Here is a 21,631-nt window from a genome sequence, read left to right as displayed (position 1 = left end):
AGAGGAATTCAAATGGTAACTTTAAAAATAATTAACACAGGAGGATCAGAGGTACAACAAACACCTGAGACAAAATAATTAGCAAAATGGCAGACCTCAATCCAATTATGTACATAGTTATATTAACTATAAATGGACTCAAGTTAAAAGACAGTGATTATCAGGCCAGAATCATTCAGATTTGAAGACATAATTGGCTGAAGTAAAAGGATTGAAGAAATGTACCATGCAAACAATAACCATGATAGGACTGGAGTGGCTATATTAATATCAGACAAATTAGAAAGTCAAGAAATATTGCCAGAGAGAAAGATCTTTCATAGTAACAATAGGGTCAATGTAATAAGTAGATAAAACAAATATTAATGTGTGGACACCTACAGCATAGCCAGCAAACATTGAGCAAAATCCAACAGATTGAAAGGAGAAATTATAGCTAACTTTACAGCTTGAGATTTAAATACTTTGCTGTCAGAATTGATAGGAAAAACTAGACAAAATGTGTGAAGATTTATAAGACTCAGTTAACACTATCAACCAGCACAATGTGACATTCCCGCCCCCAAACCTGTAGAATTTGCATTCTTTTCAAGAACATCTGGAATGCTTTCCAAGATAGACCTTACAATTGGCTATAAAACAAATCTAAATAGCTTTAAAAGGATTAAAATCATGCAAAGTATGTTCCCTATGAACTATGGAAATCAATAACAGAATGATATTATGGAAATCTCCCAATATTTGGAAATAAAACAACATACCTACCTATAAATAACTCATGAGTCAGAGAAGGAATCTCAAGGAAATTAGAAAATATTTTGAATGGAATGAAAATAAAAACTGAACATATCAGAATTTATGAAGTGCAGCTCTTCCTTTGTATAGAGGAAATGTTTAGCTTTAAATGCTTTAGTAGGAAAGAAAAATGGTCTGAAAGTAATAGTCTTCACTTTTCTTTTTTTCTAATATGAAAAAGAAGAGTAGATTATAACCAAGCAAAACAAATGAAATAAATACTAAAGTTATGAATAGAAGTCAATAAAATAGCAAATAGTACAATATTGGGGAAAGTCCAAAATTCGTTCTTTGAAAAGATCAACAAAGTTGATCCTCAAAAAGATAGAAATAGAATTATCGTATGATTCAGCAATCTGGCTTCTGGGTTTACATGCAAAAGAATTCAAAGTAGGATCTTAAAGATATATTTATGCACTCACATTCATTGCAGCATATTCATGGTAACCAGGATGTGGAAGCAATCCATATATCTATCACTAGGTGAGTGAGTAAAGGAAAATGTGATATATACACACTATATAATATTATACAGCCTTCAAAATAGGGAATCTTGTGACATGTTACAGCATGGACAAGCCTTGAGGACATTTTGCTAAGGGAAATAATCCAGTCATAAAAGTGCAAATGCTCTATTCTTTCCATTATTTTGACTCTAAAATACTTAAAATCATAGAAACAGAAAATAGAAAGGTGGTTAGCAAAGGCTGGGAAGGGAGGAAGAAGAATCAGTTTTTAGTGGGTATAGAGTTTCAGTGTTGCAAGATGAAAAAGTTCTAGAAATCCATTACAAAACAGTGTGACTATACTTAATATATTGAACTGAACACTCAAATATTGTTAAGATGGCAGTAATGATCCATGCACAAAAAAATTGACAAACCTGTGGCTTCACTGAATTGCAGGTTCGAGTCAGAGCAATAAGGCAAGAAAATTAAAGCATTAAGATAGGAAAGGATGACAAATCAGATACTTGTATGTAATGGATTGCTGTAATGGTTACAGTATTGTGTAAAATGATTGAATTATAAACATAAAACAGGCAACTTTATGATATGTGAATTACACCTTTGTAAAACTTTTCACACTAACAGAAAAATTAACATTGCCAATGTAGGATTAGTTCCTGGTGTACTTTGATTAAATTATTTAGGGACACGTTGGGTGGCTTAGTCAGTTAAGCATCTGCCTTCAGTTTAGGTCATGATGCTAGGACCCTGGGATCAAATCCCGCATCCCTGCTCATCAGGGTCCTCTTTCTCCCTCCGCCTGCTGCTCACCTTGCTTGTGCCCATGCTTGCTCGCTCTCCCTCACAAATAAATAAACAAACTCTTTAAAAAATATTTATTGGTTAAATTACTTATGTCTGAGTATTATGACCCAATGATAACCTAGTCATGAGCCAGTATTTTCCAGCAGGCCATCACACAATAAGAAGTGTGTGTTCTTTGGAGGAAGCTCTACATGGCTGATTTTATGCTTTTTATTTTTTTTCTAAACCTCTACTTCAATAAATTATTGTCTCTGTCATTTACAGTAAAGCTGGTCAACTTTCTATGATTGATCTGCTGGGGCATTTTATATCTTTTCCTCATTCCTAAAGTGGCATTCTCACCTTCTAGTGACAAGAATAATCTTCCTATATAGTGGAAGCATGTTATTTGGTCAGGGGTATTGTAGTGTAGCTGTGTATACCTCAGGCTCAGTGATTGGTGAGTAAAGCTTAATTTCCATTTCTTTCTTTCTGTAAAGGTGCTTGTGAGCGAGGATTCTGACAGTGATGGTATTGTGGCCCACTTTCCTGCTCATGAAAAACCAGTGTGCTGTATGGCGTTTAATACGAGTGGTATGTGTTTGGGTGGTTTTTTTTGTTTGTTTGTTTTTTTGGCATTTATATCATGGGTTTTTCAACCAGTTTTGTTTGTTTGTTTGTTTTTAGAAATGGAAAATATGAACTATGGACTCTGACTTTTATTATATGGGTCAGTGTATATCAGAAAAGTAACTAGTGTTTAGTAGGTGGTTCTTGAATGAAGTAATTTAAAATAAAAATTTAGAAATCCTCTAATCATTAGTTTTGTTCTCAAGAAGATTGTAAACAGTGCTGTTGAGTTGTGTTAATTTCTGTATTATATTTAAGCCGAGAATTTCAATATTCCAGACTACATATTAATGCATGTAAGTGACACTTTCTTTGTAACTTCGTTTCTTTTTCATTTTGTAGCATATTATAAACTACGTGTATTTTCCCCTACTTTTTGGTGGTAGTGTCTATTTTTCTGCTTGTTCTTAAGGAATTTGTTAAGGAGAGATGTTATAGTATATGGAATGCCCTACTATTCATTTTGTTTCACCAAACTTTTTGTTATATAAGGTTTCAAACATAAAAATTGATTTAAAAGATGGTATAGTAATGATGCTTGTATCACCACTTTGATTAAATAGGTGTTCACATTTCATATGTATTATATATATGTATATATGTGTACACCCATGGTATGTGTAATATATATACATAGGCATATTGTATTTTGTCAAATCATTTGAATTTAAGTTACATACTTGATGATGACATTTCACCAGACTATAAATTAATCATTTATTTCTTAAGAATAAGGGCCTTTTCCCATGTAACCAGATATTATAGTTCAAAAGGTTAACACATTATAGTATCTGATATCCAAACCATAATTGAAAATTTCCAAATTGTTTCAAAAATGTGTCCTACAAAATATGTAATGTGGTACTGTGTTTGATCACATGGATATGTTAGTAGCTCATCAAAATATCTACATATTGGAGTAAGTTTTTCTTGTGGAGATTAGCAAGTAATCTGTAGAGTGGTATTTTGGCTTCATTTCTGAAACAACTTTTTACTTAATAGTGTTGTTAAGTGGAAATCTGTAGAATGGTGGTTTTTCTACTTTTGTCATGTTTTCTGCATGATTAACTGCTGTTCTTCTATTAAAAAAAAAAAAAAGTTTTTTCTCATCAGCCAGGAATGAACCATAGTTCTCTTGTATGAGAAGGCTAAGATACACACGTAATTCTTTCTCTTTACCAATTTTCATGGTTAGGAATTGATTTAATACTTAGAGTGGTGTACTTCCACTCTGGTGGAACTATTTTTAAAATGCTTTGTTTTTAAGTAAAAGGTAAAATTGCTCTTTTGCTTTCAGAGCTGAAATAATCTTCATAAACTACAATCTTTTCTGATCTTATCCTTTCAGTTGATGGATCTAAGGAGATTGTCATTTTTATCTTATTCTGTAGAAATGATCCTATTAGTTAAAATTGATGGAAAGACTCATCTTTTTTCCCTTTTCATCTTTTCAAATAAAGAATGATGGTAAGAGGATAATATAGAGTATTTTGAATAATCTCCCTTCTAATATCTTAATAAGTCATTTTTGATAGAGAGAAAGATTTTCCAGTGATTGTTGATCAGTAGGATTGATTTAATTAATGAAGACAAAGATTTATGGAAATGCTCTGAATGTTATGGGAATTAAGTTAAATTTGAAGAAACAATCTGGAAGTTATGTCACTTACAGCACTCTACTTGGAATAACCAGTATGACTCATTTTGATAGTCCATCTGTTATGTCATATCTCCTTTGTATTAATGTATATTTCATATTACCATAGTCAGAGTGCTTCAGACATTGGAAGCTGTGTTTTTTCCTGCCTGTGGCTTTCCATTAAAATAAGAACATCCTATATAACCTAAAGAATGTTTTAGTTATCTCTATCATTGTCTAACTATAGTTTTCTATGATTTCATAATTTTGATGTACATTTTTATTTGATTTCTATTTGAACTCCCAAATTAGTGTTTTTATGGTAAGATTAAGAATTTTTATATTTATGGGGCGTCTGGGTGGCTCAGTGGGTTAAGCCGCTGCCTTCGGCTCAGGTCATGATCTCAGGGTCCTGGGATCGAGTCCCGCATCGGGTTCTCTGCTCAGCAGGGAGCCTGCTTCCTCCTCTCTCTCTCTCTCTCTGCCTGCCTCTCTGCCTACTTGTGATCTCTCTCTGTCAAATAAATAAATAAAATCTTTAAAAAAAAAAAGAATTTTTATATTTATAACTACTTTTTTTGTGTTCCTAATGCACTAGTTGTATAATTCTATGATAAGACTTATCTTGGAGTAATCATTTCTTTAAATATTTGTTTTCCTACCTAACCTTTGGGCTCCACTTTACATTAGGGTTCCCTCTTGGTGTTGTGCATTCTATCAATTTTGGCAAACTTATAATAGTACAGTACAGATTAGTTTCACTGCCCCAAAAATCCCCTTTGTACTTGTTCATCACTCCCTCCCTTAACCCTTCACAACCAGTGATCCTTTTACTGTTTCCATAGTTTCAGTTTTTCCAGAATGTCACATAGTTGAAATCTTACTGTATATAGTCATTTCAGATTGGCTTCCTTCATTTACTAATATGTGTTTAAATCTCCTCCATGTCTTTTCATGCCTTGATTGCTCATTTCTTTTTAGTGATAAATAGCATTCCATTATGTGGACATACCATAGTTTATTTGCCATTTTTATAACTTCTTTGATGAGGTATCTGTTCAGATTTTTTGTTCATTTTTAATTCGGTTGTTCAGTTTTTAATTGTTGACTTTTAAGATTTCTTTGTATATTTTGGATAACAGTCTTGTATTAAATATGTGTTTTATAAATACTTTCTTGTAGTCTTTGGTTTGTCTTCTTATTCTCTTGAAATTGTTTTTGAAGATCAGACTTATTTAATTTTAATGAAGTCCAGCTTATCAATTATTTCTTTTATAGATCATTCCTTTGGTGTGTATATAACCTCTCTAAAACATATAAATTGACATTCTTCTGCTCTTGGATTCTTAAGTCAGTCTTACAGTGAATTTTTTAATTTCTTGGAGGGGGATCGTTTTATGAGAACTATTTCATGAGTTTTAAGATCCCTTTTTTTTTGAATCTCAAACAAGGCTTTTTAACTTCTATCTAGGATCTGGAAGGTCCATGGATAAAATTCAGAGAGAGTTTTTGAACTTAGGAAAAAAACTACATCTTTATTTTTTCTAATAACTGATGAAAGTTTCCTTCACTTATGAATATGTAAAATAAAGCAATGAAATATTAGCTGTACCTATGAGTATGAGCAATAAAAGTAACATGTTTTTACATCATTTCTATCTTATTTATATAATTCTCTCAGTACGGCTTATGGTTCAAAATTATGGTAGACTCTGTATTTTAATATATATCAAAAAACGCATACTCTGTATGCCAGTTTTTAAAATCACGAGTGTTTTACTTTGTCTTAAAAATATATTATTCTGAGAAAGATGTTCCTAAGCTTCACCATATTGTTAAAAAGGTTCATGGCACTAGAATGTTAAGCGCCTGTTATCCAAAGGTTTATGTTTGGTATAATTTCACCTTGCAAAACACTTTGGAAGCTAATTCTCTCACTGGAGATGCCATTCATATTGACTGACTCAGGCTTGGTGATTGAGTTAACAAGTGACATTCCCTACTCATGGAATCTGCTGGTGTGATAGAGACTTAAAAACAAGGAAGGAAAATCCTTTGTGGAGTAAGGACAGAATGGCAGGAGATGAATATTAACTTTTTTCGACTACTGGGGAAAGTTCTTCAAAGGAAGTCAGTTCTAAATTCTAACCTAAAAGATGGTTAGCTAGGAAATAATGATTCTGTGTCTGGTATAGAAATAAAATTAGTTGAATGAATGAGGCAAGAAAAATATGGCACATTTGACATAGATTGTGAAGCGGAGTCTATACAGTGGACTCCTCTGTTTATTATGTGGCAGATATATTTTTCAACGTGTCCTTATTTCTGCAACATTTTATAAATGCTTTGTACCTGTTTAAATATTTGAATTAAATGGAGGGTTCATAACTCAGCAACCACTCACAAAATTGGTTTGCAAAATCTTTCATAGAAGATGGTAGAGATTTCATTCAACTGCTTGCAATTCATCTTAGTTATTTACTGTTCAGCTCTGAGTATTTTTGCTACTCAGAATATGACTGTTATGGCTTGAGTATAAGCAAGTGTGTTTATAAAAGATTCAGTTCTCAATTATTTGAAAGCCTCGAATTTTTTTTTTTAAACTGATCAGTGTCTGAATTGTTTCTATATAAGGACGTCAGACTCAGCTGTGGCTACTATTATCCAGCTCCTGTGATTATGTGACATTTTATTTTGCTTGTCTAGTTTCTGTATTATATTTCTTGTTTTATCTTAACCCTCTCAGACTGAGACATATATACTTACTTACATGTGAAATGTTTGAAGCAAGAGGCTGCATTGCTGTTTGTAAATGCACAGATACCTTAGTGGTTGTTACTTTCTCCTTTAGTTACTTACAGTTTTAAAAAATATTTTTGGGAGATCAAATGATGTATTTTCTATTGATCTTTAAGCCCTCCAAAAAATTTACTTATGCTATAAAATGAGATAGTTTTCTGTTCTCTGGTTGATTTAGTTTTATTAGCTTTTGAACTTCTATCAGTTGGTGGTTTGTAGAAAGGTATGTAATTTAAGTGGCTCTTACATAGTACTTATGATATTTTTGCTTAAATTGGCTTTTTCAAAATATAACTTGTAGATCCTCTAGTAACAGCTTCCAGTTTTTCTTTACATGTATCCATATGTGCTTCTAAATTTGCTTGTATCAGTAAGTTTTAACGGTTTTGCTCTTCTAATCTTTTATTTGGTTAAAGACATTCTCATGGGGTACATAGTGTGGATAATAATAATAACAGTGCTTGTTAGAATACTTTTTACAAGTTTAGGGAAGTTCGTTAAAAACCAAACAAAACACAACAAAAATGTTGATTTTGTATTTTTGTTTTTAAACCTTATCTTTCTCTAACCATTTACCTGAACCTATCCCTGTTATACTTAAGAATATAAATAAATTTCAGTCTTTTTCTTTTTTTTTTTTTTAGAAAGGCATATTTTTGGATGACAGAATTACTAAAATGTCCTGGGCATACATCAGAATACAAGAAGAAACCAGACCTGTTGTCCACCTGAGAAATTTTAAAAGCAGTGTAAAATGTACATGACGAAATAATACTCCAAAGTGTAGTAAGGAGAAAACATTAGTTGTTTGACTGGGTGGTATGCCATTCGGTCTTGTATGGGCCTATTCAGCAAAGAAATTATGGGCTACCGTTAAATAGCATTGTGAAACTTCTAGTTCAGCAGCCGCAAGCAGTTTGTTTTTCAGTTTCTCCTTCCCATTCTTGTTTATTAGCTGTGACTCTGAGTCCTGAATTAGAACAAATATTTTAATGGCAACATTTATGATTTGGTTGGAAGTGCCAGAGAGGCCGCCTGTGCTCAGATCTAGGCAGATTTCACTATGGGTGGTGTAAATTTGTTGCTTTCAGTGATTTAGATACACAAAGAGGAATGTTTTCTATTTCTGCAGTTTTTTTTTTTAAATTAATGAACTTTAGTTTTTCCAGCAGTTTCAGGTTCACAGCAAAATTAGAAAGTACAAGAGAACTTTCATATAATCCTGCCCTCACCCCAAACTGACCATACTATTGACATTCTACACCACAGTGGTAGTATTGTTATAGGTGATGAACCTATATTGACACATCATTATCAACCAAAGTCTGTCGTTTACCTTAGGTGCCCTCTTGGTGTTCACACATTCTCTGTCTTGACAAATTAAAATTGACATGTATATACCTTTGTAGTATCCTGCCAAATAGTTTCATTGCCTTAATGTTTTTCATCATTATTTGAGACTTCTCAGTTATTATTTCTTTAAACATTTTTTTCTGCCTTTTTTTCCTTCTTTTCTACTTATCAATCAGTCTTCTTCTATGTCTCAGGGGCTCTCTTCATTTTTTTTTTCAAATTTCTCTTTGTCTCCAACTAGATGATCTCAGTTGATTTCTTCTGCCTGGTTCAGATCTGCTGTATGAGCCCCTCTATTGAAGTTATTGTCCTTTGAACTCCAGAATTTCTGTATGTTTCCTTTTTATAATATTTTATCTTTATTGATATTCTCTATTTGGTGAGACATACTTCTCATACTTTCCTTTAATCCCCTAGACATGCTTTCTCTACACCCTTTCTGGTATTTGCTATTCTCACCACTTTTTATTTTATAAATACTAGATACAGGTAAGAAAGATGATTTGGAAATATTTCTTCCCAGCGAGGAGTTTGTATTTTTATCTAACAGGGTTTTTTTTTTTTTTTTTTTTTTAAAGATTTTATTTATTTATTTGACAGAGAGAGATCACAAGCAGGCAGAGAGACAGGCAGAGAGAGAGGAGGAAGCAGGCTCCCTGCTGAGCAGAGAGCCCGATGCGGGGCTCGATCCCAAGACCCTGAGATCATGACCCGAGCCGAAGGTAGCGGCTTAACCACTGAGCCACCCAGGCGCCCCTCTAACAGGGTTTTTTTTTGCAGAGCAAAATTACTTACTTTTTTGTCCAATCCAATTTAAAAAAATCATTTCAGTTTTTGTGTTCATGTTTAAAAATGGTGCACCAATCTGGGGCCTGAAGACTTTTCTCTTTATGTGATTTTCTAATAGTATTCTGGTTTTACATTTTATATTTAAATTCATCCATTTTGTGTTAGTTTTTGGTGGGGGTGCAGAGGGAGAGGGAGAAAGAATCTTAACAGGCTTCTTGGCCAGCGTGGAGCCTGATACGGGACTTGATCTCAGGACACTGAGATCATGACCTGAGCTGAAATCAGAAGTTGAACACTTAACCTACTGTGTCACTCAGGTTCCCCATTTTGTGTTAGTTTTTGTATAATACATTGGACTAGGTCATGGTTCATTTGTTTGTTTGTTTTTTCGCTTGTGGATATTCAGGTGATACTTCATCATTTTTTTCAAGGTCCCATTCTTTCTCCATTGAATTTCTTTTGCACTTTTTTTATTAAAGTAACATACTTCTGTGGGCTATTTCTGGATTCTCTGATGAAGATGACTTTTTAAAAAATTTTATTTATTTATTTGACAGACAGAGATCACAAGTAGTCAGTGAAGCGACAGAGAGAGAGAGGAGGAAGCAGGCTCCCCGCTGAGCATAGAGCCCAATGCGGGGCTTGATCCCAGGACCCTGAGATCATGACCTGAGCCGAAGGCAGAGGCTTTAACCCACCGAGCCACCCAGGCACCCCTGAAGATGACTTTTTTAGTTTTTCTCTGCATGGGAATATCTGCATCTTGCCCATAATTTTCAGGAATGTTTCAACTAGACGGGATAGGTTAGTTTGACAGTTGTCTATTTATTTTCTAATGTCAGCTCTCTTTTAACATTATTAATCTTTTAAAAAATATTTATTTATTTGAGGGGGCATACCCCACCACTGAGTGTGGAGCCTGACATGGGGCTTGATCCCAGGACCCCAAGATCATGACCTGAGCCAAAGGCAGGTGCTTAACCAACTGAGCCACCTGGGTACCCCATTAAAGCATTATTAATCTGATCCTTTTGGGTAGGTGAGTACAGAGTTGTGCTTTGGGGGGCGTCATTCTAATTTATGGTTATCAGCTCAAATGGAGCCATTGAAAATTTTTAAAAAGGTTGCTGAGTTCTTCTTGCCCTCACATATTGTGGATTTTTCTTCCTCCTGCTGTTCTGCTTGATGTAAGAGAAACTACTTTTATTTATGTTTTTTGTATTGAATTTTCAAGTTGATTTTTTAAAATACTTCAGGGTTTTTTTTATTGGTTTTGTTTTGGTTATAGGATAAGAACAGTGGTCTCTTTTGATTTTACAATTTCAACCCCAAATCCTCTTTGCTGGTCATTGGAGCAGGTAAAATGTTGAAGACACTAGATGTAGACAGTAACCTGTGTACCTGTATTAGCTCAGGCTGTCATAACAAAATACCATAGACTGGGGGGCTTAAACAACAGCATTTTTTCCCCCAGTTCTGGAGGCTAGAAGTCCAAGAACCGGGTTCCAGCTGATTTGATTTCTAGTGAGGTGTTTCTTCCTGACTAACAAATAGTCACCTTCTTAGTGTGTCTTCACATGGCCTTTCTTTGGTGTAGGGGAGCAAGGAGAGATAGAGGAAGCTAGTTCTGTGGTCTCTCTTTTTAAATTTTATTTTTGTTTTTTTTAAATTGAAATATAATTGATTGTTCTATTAGTTACAGGTGTGTAATATCTTGATTTGACAATTCTCTACCTTACTTAGTGCTCACCGTGATAATGTAATCACCATCTGTCACCATACAACATTATTACAGTATTACCGGCTATATTCCTTATGCTGTACTTTTAATCTCCCTGACTTATTTATTTTATAACTGGAAGTTTGTACCTCTTAACCTTTATCTCTTCTGCTTATCCCCCTCACCTCCCCTCTGGCAACCATCAGTTTGTTCTCAGTATTTAAGTCTGTTTTTTTGTTTATTTGTTCATTTGTTTCATTTTTTTAGATTCCACATTTAATTGAGATATATGATATTTCTCTTTCTGACTTCACTTAGCATAGTAACCCTCTAGCTCCATCTATGTTGCAAATGGCAAAAATCGCATCCTTTTTTATAGCCAAGTAATATTCTTTATTATATATATATAAATATATATGACATCTTTATCCATTGATGGACACTTAGGTTTCTTCCATATCTTGGCTGTACTATACATAGGGGTGCATATAGCATATGGGTGTTCTATTATTAATTTTTTGAGGAACTTCCATATTGTTTTTCACAGTGGTTGCACCAATTTACATTCTTACCAGTGGTGTACAAGGGTTTGTGATGGCTCTTCTTATAAGGAAACTAATCATATCAGATCATGGTCTCACCCTATCACCTGATTTAAACTTAATTACTTCCTTAAAGACCTCATCTCCACATATAGCTTGAGTTTTTAAGAGTTTCAGTATAGAAATTTGGGGCTGCACAAATACTGAGTTCACAACAGTACATGTAAGAATCATTCAGTTACTCTTAGTTTTTTAAAAAAGTCTTACTTGTTCACAGCCCAATTCTAGGTTCTTCTGTTTATGATTGTTGTGTCATACTTTTCCCAATATGTTTACTTCCATTTTAAGATACTCAAATATTTTGTAAGAGATGTTAAATATTAATTATACCTTCATCTTGTATTGTGCTGTCTAAAAGTATTATAGCCCAATACAACTTTACTGCTTCAACCTTTTCTCCTACCCTTTCCCTCCAACATTTAGCCACACAATTTTTCAGCTCCTTAAACATGTTGCATCATTTTTCCTCTTCTGAGATCCTCTCTTACCAGGGTAACTCCTTTTTATCTCTTGAGTCCCACTTTAAATATCATTTTGTGAAGACCTGCTTGACTCTTAAATAAAATGTCATGTCCCCTCCACCTTGCCACTTAATTGGGCAAGTTACTTAGTCTATTTGGATCACCCCCAGAACTTCAGTTTTCTCTTCAGTGAAATGAGAGGTGATAATGGTGCGTAAAACAATACCAAAATATGATGAGGCCTCACAAAATTCAGCTGACATTGTTTTTATTATTATTAACCTACCTCATCCTACTTTAAATTTACTTATACCCATTGAGAGTATTCTTTCAACATGTTTTCTGCTAGAGGTAAGCTCTTACTTTGTCCCCAGGCATTGTTTATTATTAGCCTGGTAATTTTCACATAGTTGGTAGTAAGTATACACTGAATACTTACATTAATTAATTATTCTTTTCTCTCATTATCATCATGGAAAAACTCTGGCAGGGAAGAGATAAGGCATTAATTCAGCATAATTATTCATTTGTTGAATAAAACCAAATTATTTCTCGTTTGTGATTTGAGCAAGAATCATCGTTTCCCCTAAATTATGGAAGTGATCCCTGGTGGCAAATTGTATTAAATGAAGAAACATATCACATATACTTAAGACTGAAATATATAACATAAATATTAAAAATATCCCATGGAAAATGTATCATCTTTGTGTAACTAAGTACACTAGATTGGCGTATTATTAAGTATATTGTCTTTGACATAAAAGAAGACAAGTATTTTTTATTAATTAAATTGAAAATTAGAAATAGAATAAAGAAATACTCAACCGTATGCAGTAAGCCTGACATTTCTAAAACAGACCTGTTGTCTTTAATTTGGTAAATAATTGATCTGTTTTCCAGAGGCTTTATTTCTGCCAGCTGAGTAGCTGAGAGCTGTGAAATGCAGCACATCTACATTTTAAATAATTGCCCTTCCTTGGCAGGGAAATTGCTTTTCCATCCATTAATAAGAGGAAAATGAATGTTGGGTCTATAGTAAAGTAGATTAAACATGTACCTCTTTGGATGCTTGACTGCATCTTTAACAGACTTGAAATTTTTCTGGTTAATTAAATGCTATATATTGAAAGGTGATGGTGGTCTTGGGTTAATCATTTAAAAAGTTTAGGTTGGATATTTTTTTTCTTTTGCACAGAGTTGTCCCCATTAATCATAGTGAGTGGTCAGGAAAATACCTTGTCTTGATTTTTATTAACATCTATAATGCCTTAGATTTACAGAATTATGTGGCTTCAGATTTTTTCTCTCATCTGACAGCTTCTGGTTTGTTACTGCCAGTCACTTATACTGTATCACGAACAATGCAGAGGCAGCTTGGAGATTTTATTGCTCCCCCTCCCCAAGAAAGAGATGTTTCCATTCTAGATTTGTAGTTACTCTCTTCTGTCGTCATCTCATAAAATGATATGTTTTACTCATGTAATGGATTACTCCCTGAAGAATGTGTTCTCTTTGCTCTCTCTTTGTGGCGCAGGACTTGTATGAGAGTCAGTGGGAACTTTGCAGGTTTGACTTACCATAAAGTACAGTAGGCATCATACCCAGGACCTGTGCTATTATTGTGGCCCCACCAAAATGTTTAATTCCTTTTAAAAGCAAAAATAAAAATAAATAAATAAAATAAATAAACTTTTTACGCTAATGGGATACTTTAATATATGTTTAAACCAGCAACTGTAATCATAAAATACAACTTTAAATATTTTTTCATTGAAGACAGGGTCCATAAAGGCCAAAATGTCCAAAGCCCATTAATATCCTAATGTAGCCCCCGGTCCTGGGTATCCATTAGTAAGGGGGAGCCCTTCTCCTTTTCCACCATGACTGCCATAGTATTTCTAGTTAATTAAGCAAAGGTGCTCAGTTAGCTCTAAAAGGATTAATGAAAGATGAGAATACATGTATGTATGCTATGTAAAATGTGAAGCAAACATACACACACACACACACACACACATATCTGTAACACTGTACTGCCCATAACAGGTGTAACTATAACAGTTGAAACTGAGTATTAAATTTTGAAGAAAGTAAAGAAGAATATTTATAGCCAAGTACATACATGCAAAGTAGCCAGGGGTGAATTAACTTTTGCTTATCAGGAAAACTTCACTGGTTGTTAAGCAGTGAAGTGCTTGAATATTTGTGGTCCCTTCCAGTTTCCTCTCCTCTAGAATGCTCTGGTGCTCCCCTGGGTTCAGGCTTGTTTCAGTGTTCTCATTCAGATTTGTCTGTTCTCTTGCCATATGTTAATTATTTTTAACATTGCTCTGAAAACAGTGCAAATATTTCTCAAGGATACATATATTCCAAAGGACATACATTACATCCAATAGGATGGGTACTTAGGGTAGAAAGGGATGGGAATGGGGACTGGGTGTAGGAATGGATGATGAAAGGGAGCATGTTAAAAACAGTAGTCCATATCAGTATTCAGAATAAACATAATGGGTTTTACAAAAAAAGCCATTTTAGAGTAGCAACAGTATAGATGAGAATAAAATTATTTAATTTAAAATGAACTAGGGGCAGTGGGTTAAAGCCTCTGCCTTCGGCTCAGGTCATGATCCCAGGGTCCTGCATTGGGTTCTCTGCTGAGCAGAGAGCCTGCTTCCCCCCTCTCTCTCTGCCTACTTGTGATCTCTGTCAAATAAATAAAATCTTTAAAATAAAATAAAATGAACTTGTCTTTTGGCTTTCCCTTTGTTCTTTTGATTGTTTTGTGGGAAGTTTTTGATGGTTATAGTTGGTTTTGATTTCACTATTCAAGTCTTTTTTTTTTTTTTTTAAAGATATTTACTTGAGAGAGAGAAAGAGAGAGAGGGGGAGGAGCAGAAGGAGAGGGAGAGAAGAAGAACCTCAAGCAGAACCTGATACAGGACTTGATCTCACAACCCTTAGATCATGACATGAGCTGAAATCAAGAATCAGATGCTTAGCCAACTGAGCCACCCAGCCACCCCACAAGCCATATCTTTCTGACAGGCTAAAAAGCCATTACACTTACCTATTATGGATACAGATGTGTAGAATGAGGTTGTGCAAAGAGTGCCTACCTGCCCAGTGATCTTTGTTTTATGACAGTGGTTGTTCTTATGAATATTCTTTCTGAAACGTAATTAAGGAGTCATGTTTTGAAATAGTGTAGATAGGTAATGAAATCTAATTTCCAGAGAGACTGTTGGTAATTTGCTAATATTTGACATATTTGCAAATATGCCCAAAATAAAAATGTTTAATGATCATCACTTTTATTTTTCATCTAATAACTATTTGTTACATAGTTTCTGATCTCCCCTGCTAGACCCTTGACTGAAATCTGTTAAGAGTGTCATATATATGCTCTGGAATACATGATTCATGGTGCTTTGACCACCCATTTGGCCAGGCTGCACATCTGAGACTCATTGACCTCTTTCTTGACCCTCACCATGAATCTGTATTTCTTATGCATCCTTCTCTGGTTGCTTTTTTTTTGTTTAGGTTTTATTGTGTCCCCCGCCTCCCCTGCCTGATAGGGGTAGGATTTTAACTAACTGCTCTGTTGAGCATCTGTCTTTCCTCTCTCTCCATTCACTCTCTATAAAACGACCAATTTTAATCTTGTTCTCTTACCCTTATGTTTTGGTTTGTCTTCATTTTTATTGAACTGTAGTTTACAAAATGTAGATTGCATGAATGCTAAGTATATAGCTTGATACGTGCATGCACGTGCGCACACACACACATAAAAACACACACACACCGCCACCCCCCCCCATAGTACATTGAATGGCATTCCTTGGAAATACCTAATTTCCAAATTTACCTTTCAAATTGTATATTATAGTCCTAATACATAGACTGTCTGTTCCAAGCAGACTGCTCTGCATCATATCCTCTTTGCTTCTCCTGTCTTCTGTTTTTCATGATATTTCACTTTACTCCTCCTCTGTCTGCCAAATTCCTATTAACCTCAATTTGAAACGTATTGTCTGTAATAGTTGTATGTGTGTATCTGTGTTTATAATTTTTCTCTGAGGACAATAAGGTATTGGTACTAATAATATACAACACAAGCTAACACTTTTTAGACCCTCAAATTTGGTTTTCTCACTGTGGGTTTCAGTAATTGTATCTATTAATTGAAGTAAGGCATGCTGATTCTAAGGCCTTTAGAGTTATAAAACTCTGAAATTGTATGATAACTTTAACTTTTCCTGAATAAAGTTAGGCATCAAATTAATCTTCCCAAATAATAGTTCCTTATCTTCCAAGTTCTACTTTATCTAAAAATTTTACATTTGCCATTGTAGTGACCCTCCATGTTGTGATACTATAATATGATTGGGTAAGAAAACTCATTCAGTTGTGAAAGAAAATTATATTTTTATAAAAATATTTACTCACTTTATGCCTTGATATCCTTTTAGTATTAATATTGTCCACTAATGGATCACTTTATTAAAAGTGAATGGTTAAACCAAACGTAATCAACACGAGCTTTTTCCAAAATTATATAGAAATTCAAAGAATCTGCAGTAGTCAAATCAATCTGGAAAAGGTGAGTGGCCTACTCTAAATGGATAGTAATCAAGAAAAGATAGTTTGGGACAAATATAGTTATAGATGGATGGAGTAGAATTAAAAAATTGATCCCATGCACATGGTTTCTTGATTATTTGACCAAAATAGTAATTCAGTGTGGATAGTAAAGTTATCTCAACAGTGGTGTTGGAACAGCTGGGATATCCACTTGGGAAAAAACCCAAACTTTTACTTACCACCATATACTAAAATGAACTCTAAATTGATCATAGATTTAATTTAAAAGCTTAAACTATAAACCTTCAAAGAGAAAACAAAAGGATTATATCATTGTGACCCAGGAGAGATAGAGAAGGATGTTTTAGATAGGATACCCAAACACAAACCATAAAATTGGCTTTCATTAAATTAAGGATCTTGGGAAAGATATGATTAAGAAAATAAGTTGGGGTGCCATAAACTGGGAGAGAGTGTCCTATATGTGTATAGTCATATATCATACATACAAATAGATATATGTGATGAAAAGACAAAACAATTAAAAATAGGCTAAAGATTTGAACAATCATGTCACAAAAGAAAATATGCAAATAGCCATTTAACACATGGAAAGCTGATCAGCATTACTGGTCATCAAGGAATGTGGCATACGAAAACCAGAAGAAATCACCAAATACTCACTGAAATGATTAAGAATTTTAAAGACTGAAAAAAATAATAAATAAATAAATAAGAATTTTAAAGACTGACAGTACCAAATGCTAATGAATTATGGAGCTCATGAGAAAGTTAAAATGATACAGCCACTTTGAATAAGCATTTTCATGGTTTTTTTTTTTTGGATCAGGTTAAACATACATGTGAGCCAACAGTTCTACTCCTACATATTCACGTAGTAAAAACACACGTTCGCACAGACTTGTTTTTGACTCTTACTAGGAGTTAGTTTTAGAGTAGTCAAAAACTAGGAACAATTGCTGAATGGACAAATAAATGATCATATATCTGTATAATGGAATACTGCCCAGTAATATAAATAAATGAATGTAGTACTGTTAGCCACAGTAGTAGGTTTAACAAGATATTGTGTGAATCCATTTACATGGAATTCTAATGTAGGCAGTATTAATTCATAATGACAGAAAGCCAATCAGTGGTTGCCTGGGGCCATGCACTGGGGAGGGGATGGACTGGCAAGTGGACACAAGGGAATTTTTTTCGCATGTGCTCTGTCTTGATGATGCCAGCAGTGTAGGTGTATATGCTTGTCAGACTCATCAAACTGTATAAAATGAGTACATTTATTGTAAATAAATTGTATATTAATGAAGGTTAATAAAGCTTAAAAACTATTTTGGCATCTGACCAAAAAATGTATTCAACCATTTGGAAAAATAAAAATACATAGACATGCACCACTTTTCCTATATGTCTCCTGGATGAAAAGACCATTGAAAATAATGAATATTTGCATATTTAATATAAAAACCCATTGAATATGGTCAAAGATATCTTCAGAATCCTAAATATTACATGATGCAAAGTGAAGGGAAGAAAACGAATTAATTGTTCCAGTGAAGATGTTAGGACACTTAACTTGAAATTCCTAAAAATGCAAGAAGATGGAGATAGTAAGTTATAAAATAAGTGGACTAGAAAACCAATTATTGATTTTAGATTTTTCCACATGGAACAAATGAGTAAGAACCATAACAGAGATTTTGGTCTAATTTATCTTGGTTGTGGATATATGCAACTTAAGGAAGGGATAAAATGAATCATATCCCTTGTGCATCTAACAGTGTGTAATGCAGTGCTTTTAACAGTGATTTTTCAGCTTAAATTTAAGAAAGATTTAATATATTCTGGGCCACAAATGTAGAAAAATACAGTGATGAGTTTGATTATCAGCATCTTCAAGCAGCTTAAGAAATGTGCTAACATCAATGCTGCCCACAGGGAAATTTTGAGACCATTGTTTTCAAGTATTCACATTCAGTTTATAGGTTCTATGAATCAGACTTTCATAGTTTATTATTGTGGTTTTATGTAATTTGAAGACCTAAAAGATTTTTTTATCAGTACTAAGTTTTGTTTTTCTTTTATGTTTACAAATTTGACTAGTAACTTTGAAAGATAATTAAATAATTTATAAGTTTTAATCTGTACAGGTATTGATGGGGGAAGTATTAAATTTACAAGAATTAATACCAAAATGTAAAATTATTTTAGAGTGATACATTTTGAATTCCTGTAATGATTTCTGTTTGCCCCAGTAGATCAGTGTTTATATCTCTTTTTGGAAGAGAATGTAATAGCTGATAATTTGTTTTCCAGTTCATATGTCTGCACGTGATAAAGAACCATACAATTAGGGAGGTGTTATAAATAGGATATGGTAAAAAAGACATACCTACTCATGTTTCCAAGATTTTATGGCATATGCCTAGTGGAGGTTTGCTACTCTTTAATTTTGCCTTTTGGGCTAACCAGCTGACGCCCAGTTGAAAAGATTTATGTTCTTATGAGGCTGCAGAAGCCTTAATGTTCAGTCTCCAGCTACCTCAGATTTTGGAGAACGCCATGTACCATCAGCAGCTTCAGTCCCCACCCTCTAATGCTAACGCTCATCTATCAAACTTGAGGCTGAGAGTGAGGGAGAGGAAGCTTCCAGATAAACACACAACAGCGTCTAAACAGCTAATCACTCTAAGCTTCCGCTTCCAGGCCCTATAATTAGAAGTCCTTCTTTTCCTTGTATTCCCAGATGACGCAAATGCTTTTTGTGGCTTGGCACCTCATTTGGGGCGTGGGTTTAGTTTATGGCCAGGCTAGAGTCTGGTTTAGTCTTCTGATGCTGCATAAATAGTTCTCAAGCCACAGTCTACTCTGTACAAGTTTTTCCTTTTATGTATATCAGCCTTTTAAGTTGTTTTCTAGAAAAAAAAAAAAAAAAAGCTTGTCATTTCTCCCAGCAGAATGTGTGCAAAAGAGGAAATTATAAATTAAAAGGAAGCACATGATTGTATAGTACTTTTACTAGTTATTTATTTCTTCCTTTCCTCTTTTTCTTCCTTTCCTCTATGCTCTTCCAGTTTTTCTTAACTATTTTAAAATTTTATCAAAAAAAAGCTCATTGATAGATTATACCACTTCCATGGGGAAGTGGGAAAAGAAAACCTATTTAAAAAATATTTTTATTTATTTGAGAGAGAGTAAGAGCAAGCTAGTGAGCATGAGCAGAGGAAGGGGCAGAAGGAGAGGGAAAAGCAAACTTTTCACTGAGCAGGGAGCCCTACTCAAGGCTCAATCTCAGAACCCTGAGATCATGACCTGAGCCAAAGATAGCCACTTAACTGACTGAGCCACCCAGGCACTACTTGAGATAGGATACACAGAAGGTAATAAAGATAAATTTTCAGTGGCCTATTTCTCTAAAAATCGGAATTTGTTTTAGATATTAGAAACTAGACAGATGTTAATGTCAGTTGGAAAAGCTGGGAGCTTATTGAAAAGTGTTCATTTGTGATTGTCATTCACATGTGAAACAGTAATTGTCTTGATTTGGCTAACTTGACTTGGAGTTCTTATTATGAGTAAAATATTGATATGATTCTAAAAGAAATGGAGTTTATCTTCAGTAGGTGAGTCATATATTTGTATTATAAGTACATCATTTTCCTGTCAGAATGTTTCCATTGAATTGTTTGTCATGTTCAGAAAATCATTTTGTTGTGGAAAAGTGAAATCAGAACACATGAGCAGAACTGTGATAATTCAGACTTAGTATAACTCAGCAAAAACTAGGAGGAGTGAAGAAGTATTGTCCACAAAAGGATAACTAAGCATTCATGCCCAACCTTAGAAATTTATTGTTTGGATAACAACAGTAATATGGAAAGAAGATAAAATATGTCAGTGACCTGACTGGGTGCAGAGTGGGAGGCAATGTTACATAAACTGTTACACATTTGAAGTAGAGCTCAGTAAATGACACTTTTCATCATCTAAAATGTATTCTCTTGGAAGTAGTCAGGACACTGACATCTTGTATGGTATTTTTTAATTTAACATAGTGACTAGAGTTGTACCTTATATTAGCCAGGTGGATAGCGAACTCACATATACTTCATCTTTTCATTTCAATGCCTACCTTAATCTTCCCACTAGCACTTAATATGCTTTCATAGCATTTTTTTCAACCAAGAAAAATTTTAAGAGTTAAAAAAAATGTGATTCTGCTTTTGGCATAGCAGAGTGAGCCAATAAACTATTCTTCCCACAGAAAACATAAATTCTGGACAAAATATAAACAAACATGCACAAATTTGGATGTGTGTATTATAGTTCCTGGAATAACCGATAGAAATGTGCTTTGGTGAGTGCTGTGAAGTGTGTAAACCTGGTGATTCACAGACCTGTACCCCTGGGGATAAAAATATATGTTTATAAAAAATAAAAAATTAATTAAAAAAAAGAAATGTAATGTAAGAGAGATATTTAAAAAGATAATAGGAAAATTAAAATTGGATATTAAAAGTATTGAAATTATCTAGAAAAAGGAAGGAAGCAAGAGCAGAGAAACAACAAATGCAAGGAAACCGTCAGAAAAGTAATAAAAAAATAATAAAATTGTAGCTATAAACTTAACCCTACAAGTAAGTTAGGCTAATCGTGATGAACTACAAACACCAACTTAAAAAGTCCAGAATTGGATTAAAAAAAACCCAAAAACCCAAATTAGACCTCAATTATTGTCTAAAACAAAGTAATTTATATTAATTAAACATATTAATTTAAATAAATATTTATATATGAATATTAAATATATTTATAAAATATTTATAAAATAAAAATATTAAATATATTTATAAATATATTTATATTGATTTTAAAAGTGAAAAAATGGAAAAGCACATACCATGTGTGAACCAATCAAAACAAAGCTAGAGTGATGGTATCAGTATCAGAAAAAGTAGACTTCAAAACAGGAAAATATC

At 33.7% G+C, this 21,631-nt stretch overlaps 1 protein-coding gene across 11 annotated transcripts in view; it reads left to right on the top strand.

The window, feature by feature from the left end:
- BCAS3 (BCAS3 microtubule associated cell migration factor) overlaps window positions 1-21,631 on the top strand; it is a 584,626-nt gene that overhangs the window by 183,851 nt on the left and 379,144 nt on the right. For all 11 annotated transcript variants that reach the window (XM_013053630.1, XM_045070195.1, XM_004747243.2 and 8 more), the window contains exon 13: window positions 2,549-2,642. In XM_013053630.1, the coding sequence (XP_012909084.1) occupies window positions 2,549-2,642 (94 nt within the window). The remainder of the gene's footprint in view (window positions 1-2,548; window positions 2,643-21,631) is intronic.

This window comes from Mustela putorius, unplaced genomic scaffold (assembly GCF_011764305.1).
Source record: "Mustela putorius furo isolate JIRA1106 unplaced genomic scaffold, ASM1176430v1.1 tig00003962_pilon_pilon_pilon, whole genome shotgun sequence".
In the NCBI taxonomy this organism is placed as follows: domain Eukaryota; kingdom Metazoa; phylum Chordata; class Mammalia; order Carnivora; family Mustelidae; genus Mustela; species Mustela putorius.
Note: the sequence above shows the minus strand (reverse complement) of the source record. Positions and strands in the feature narration are given on the sequence as shown.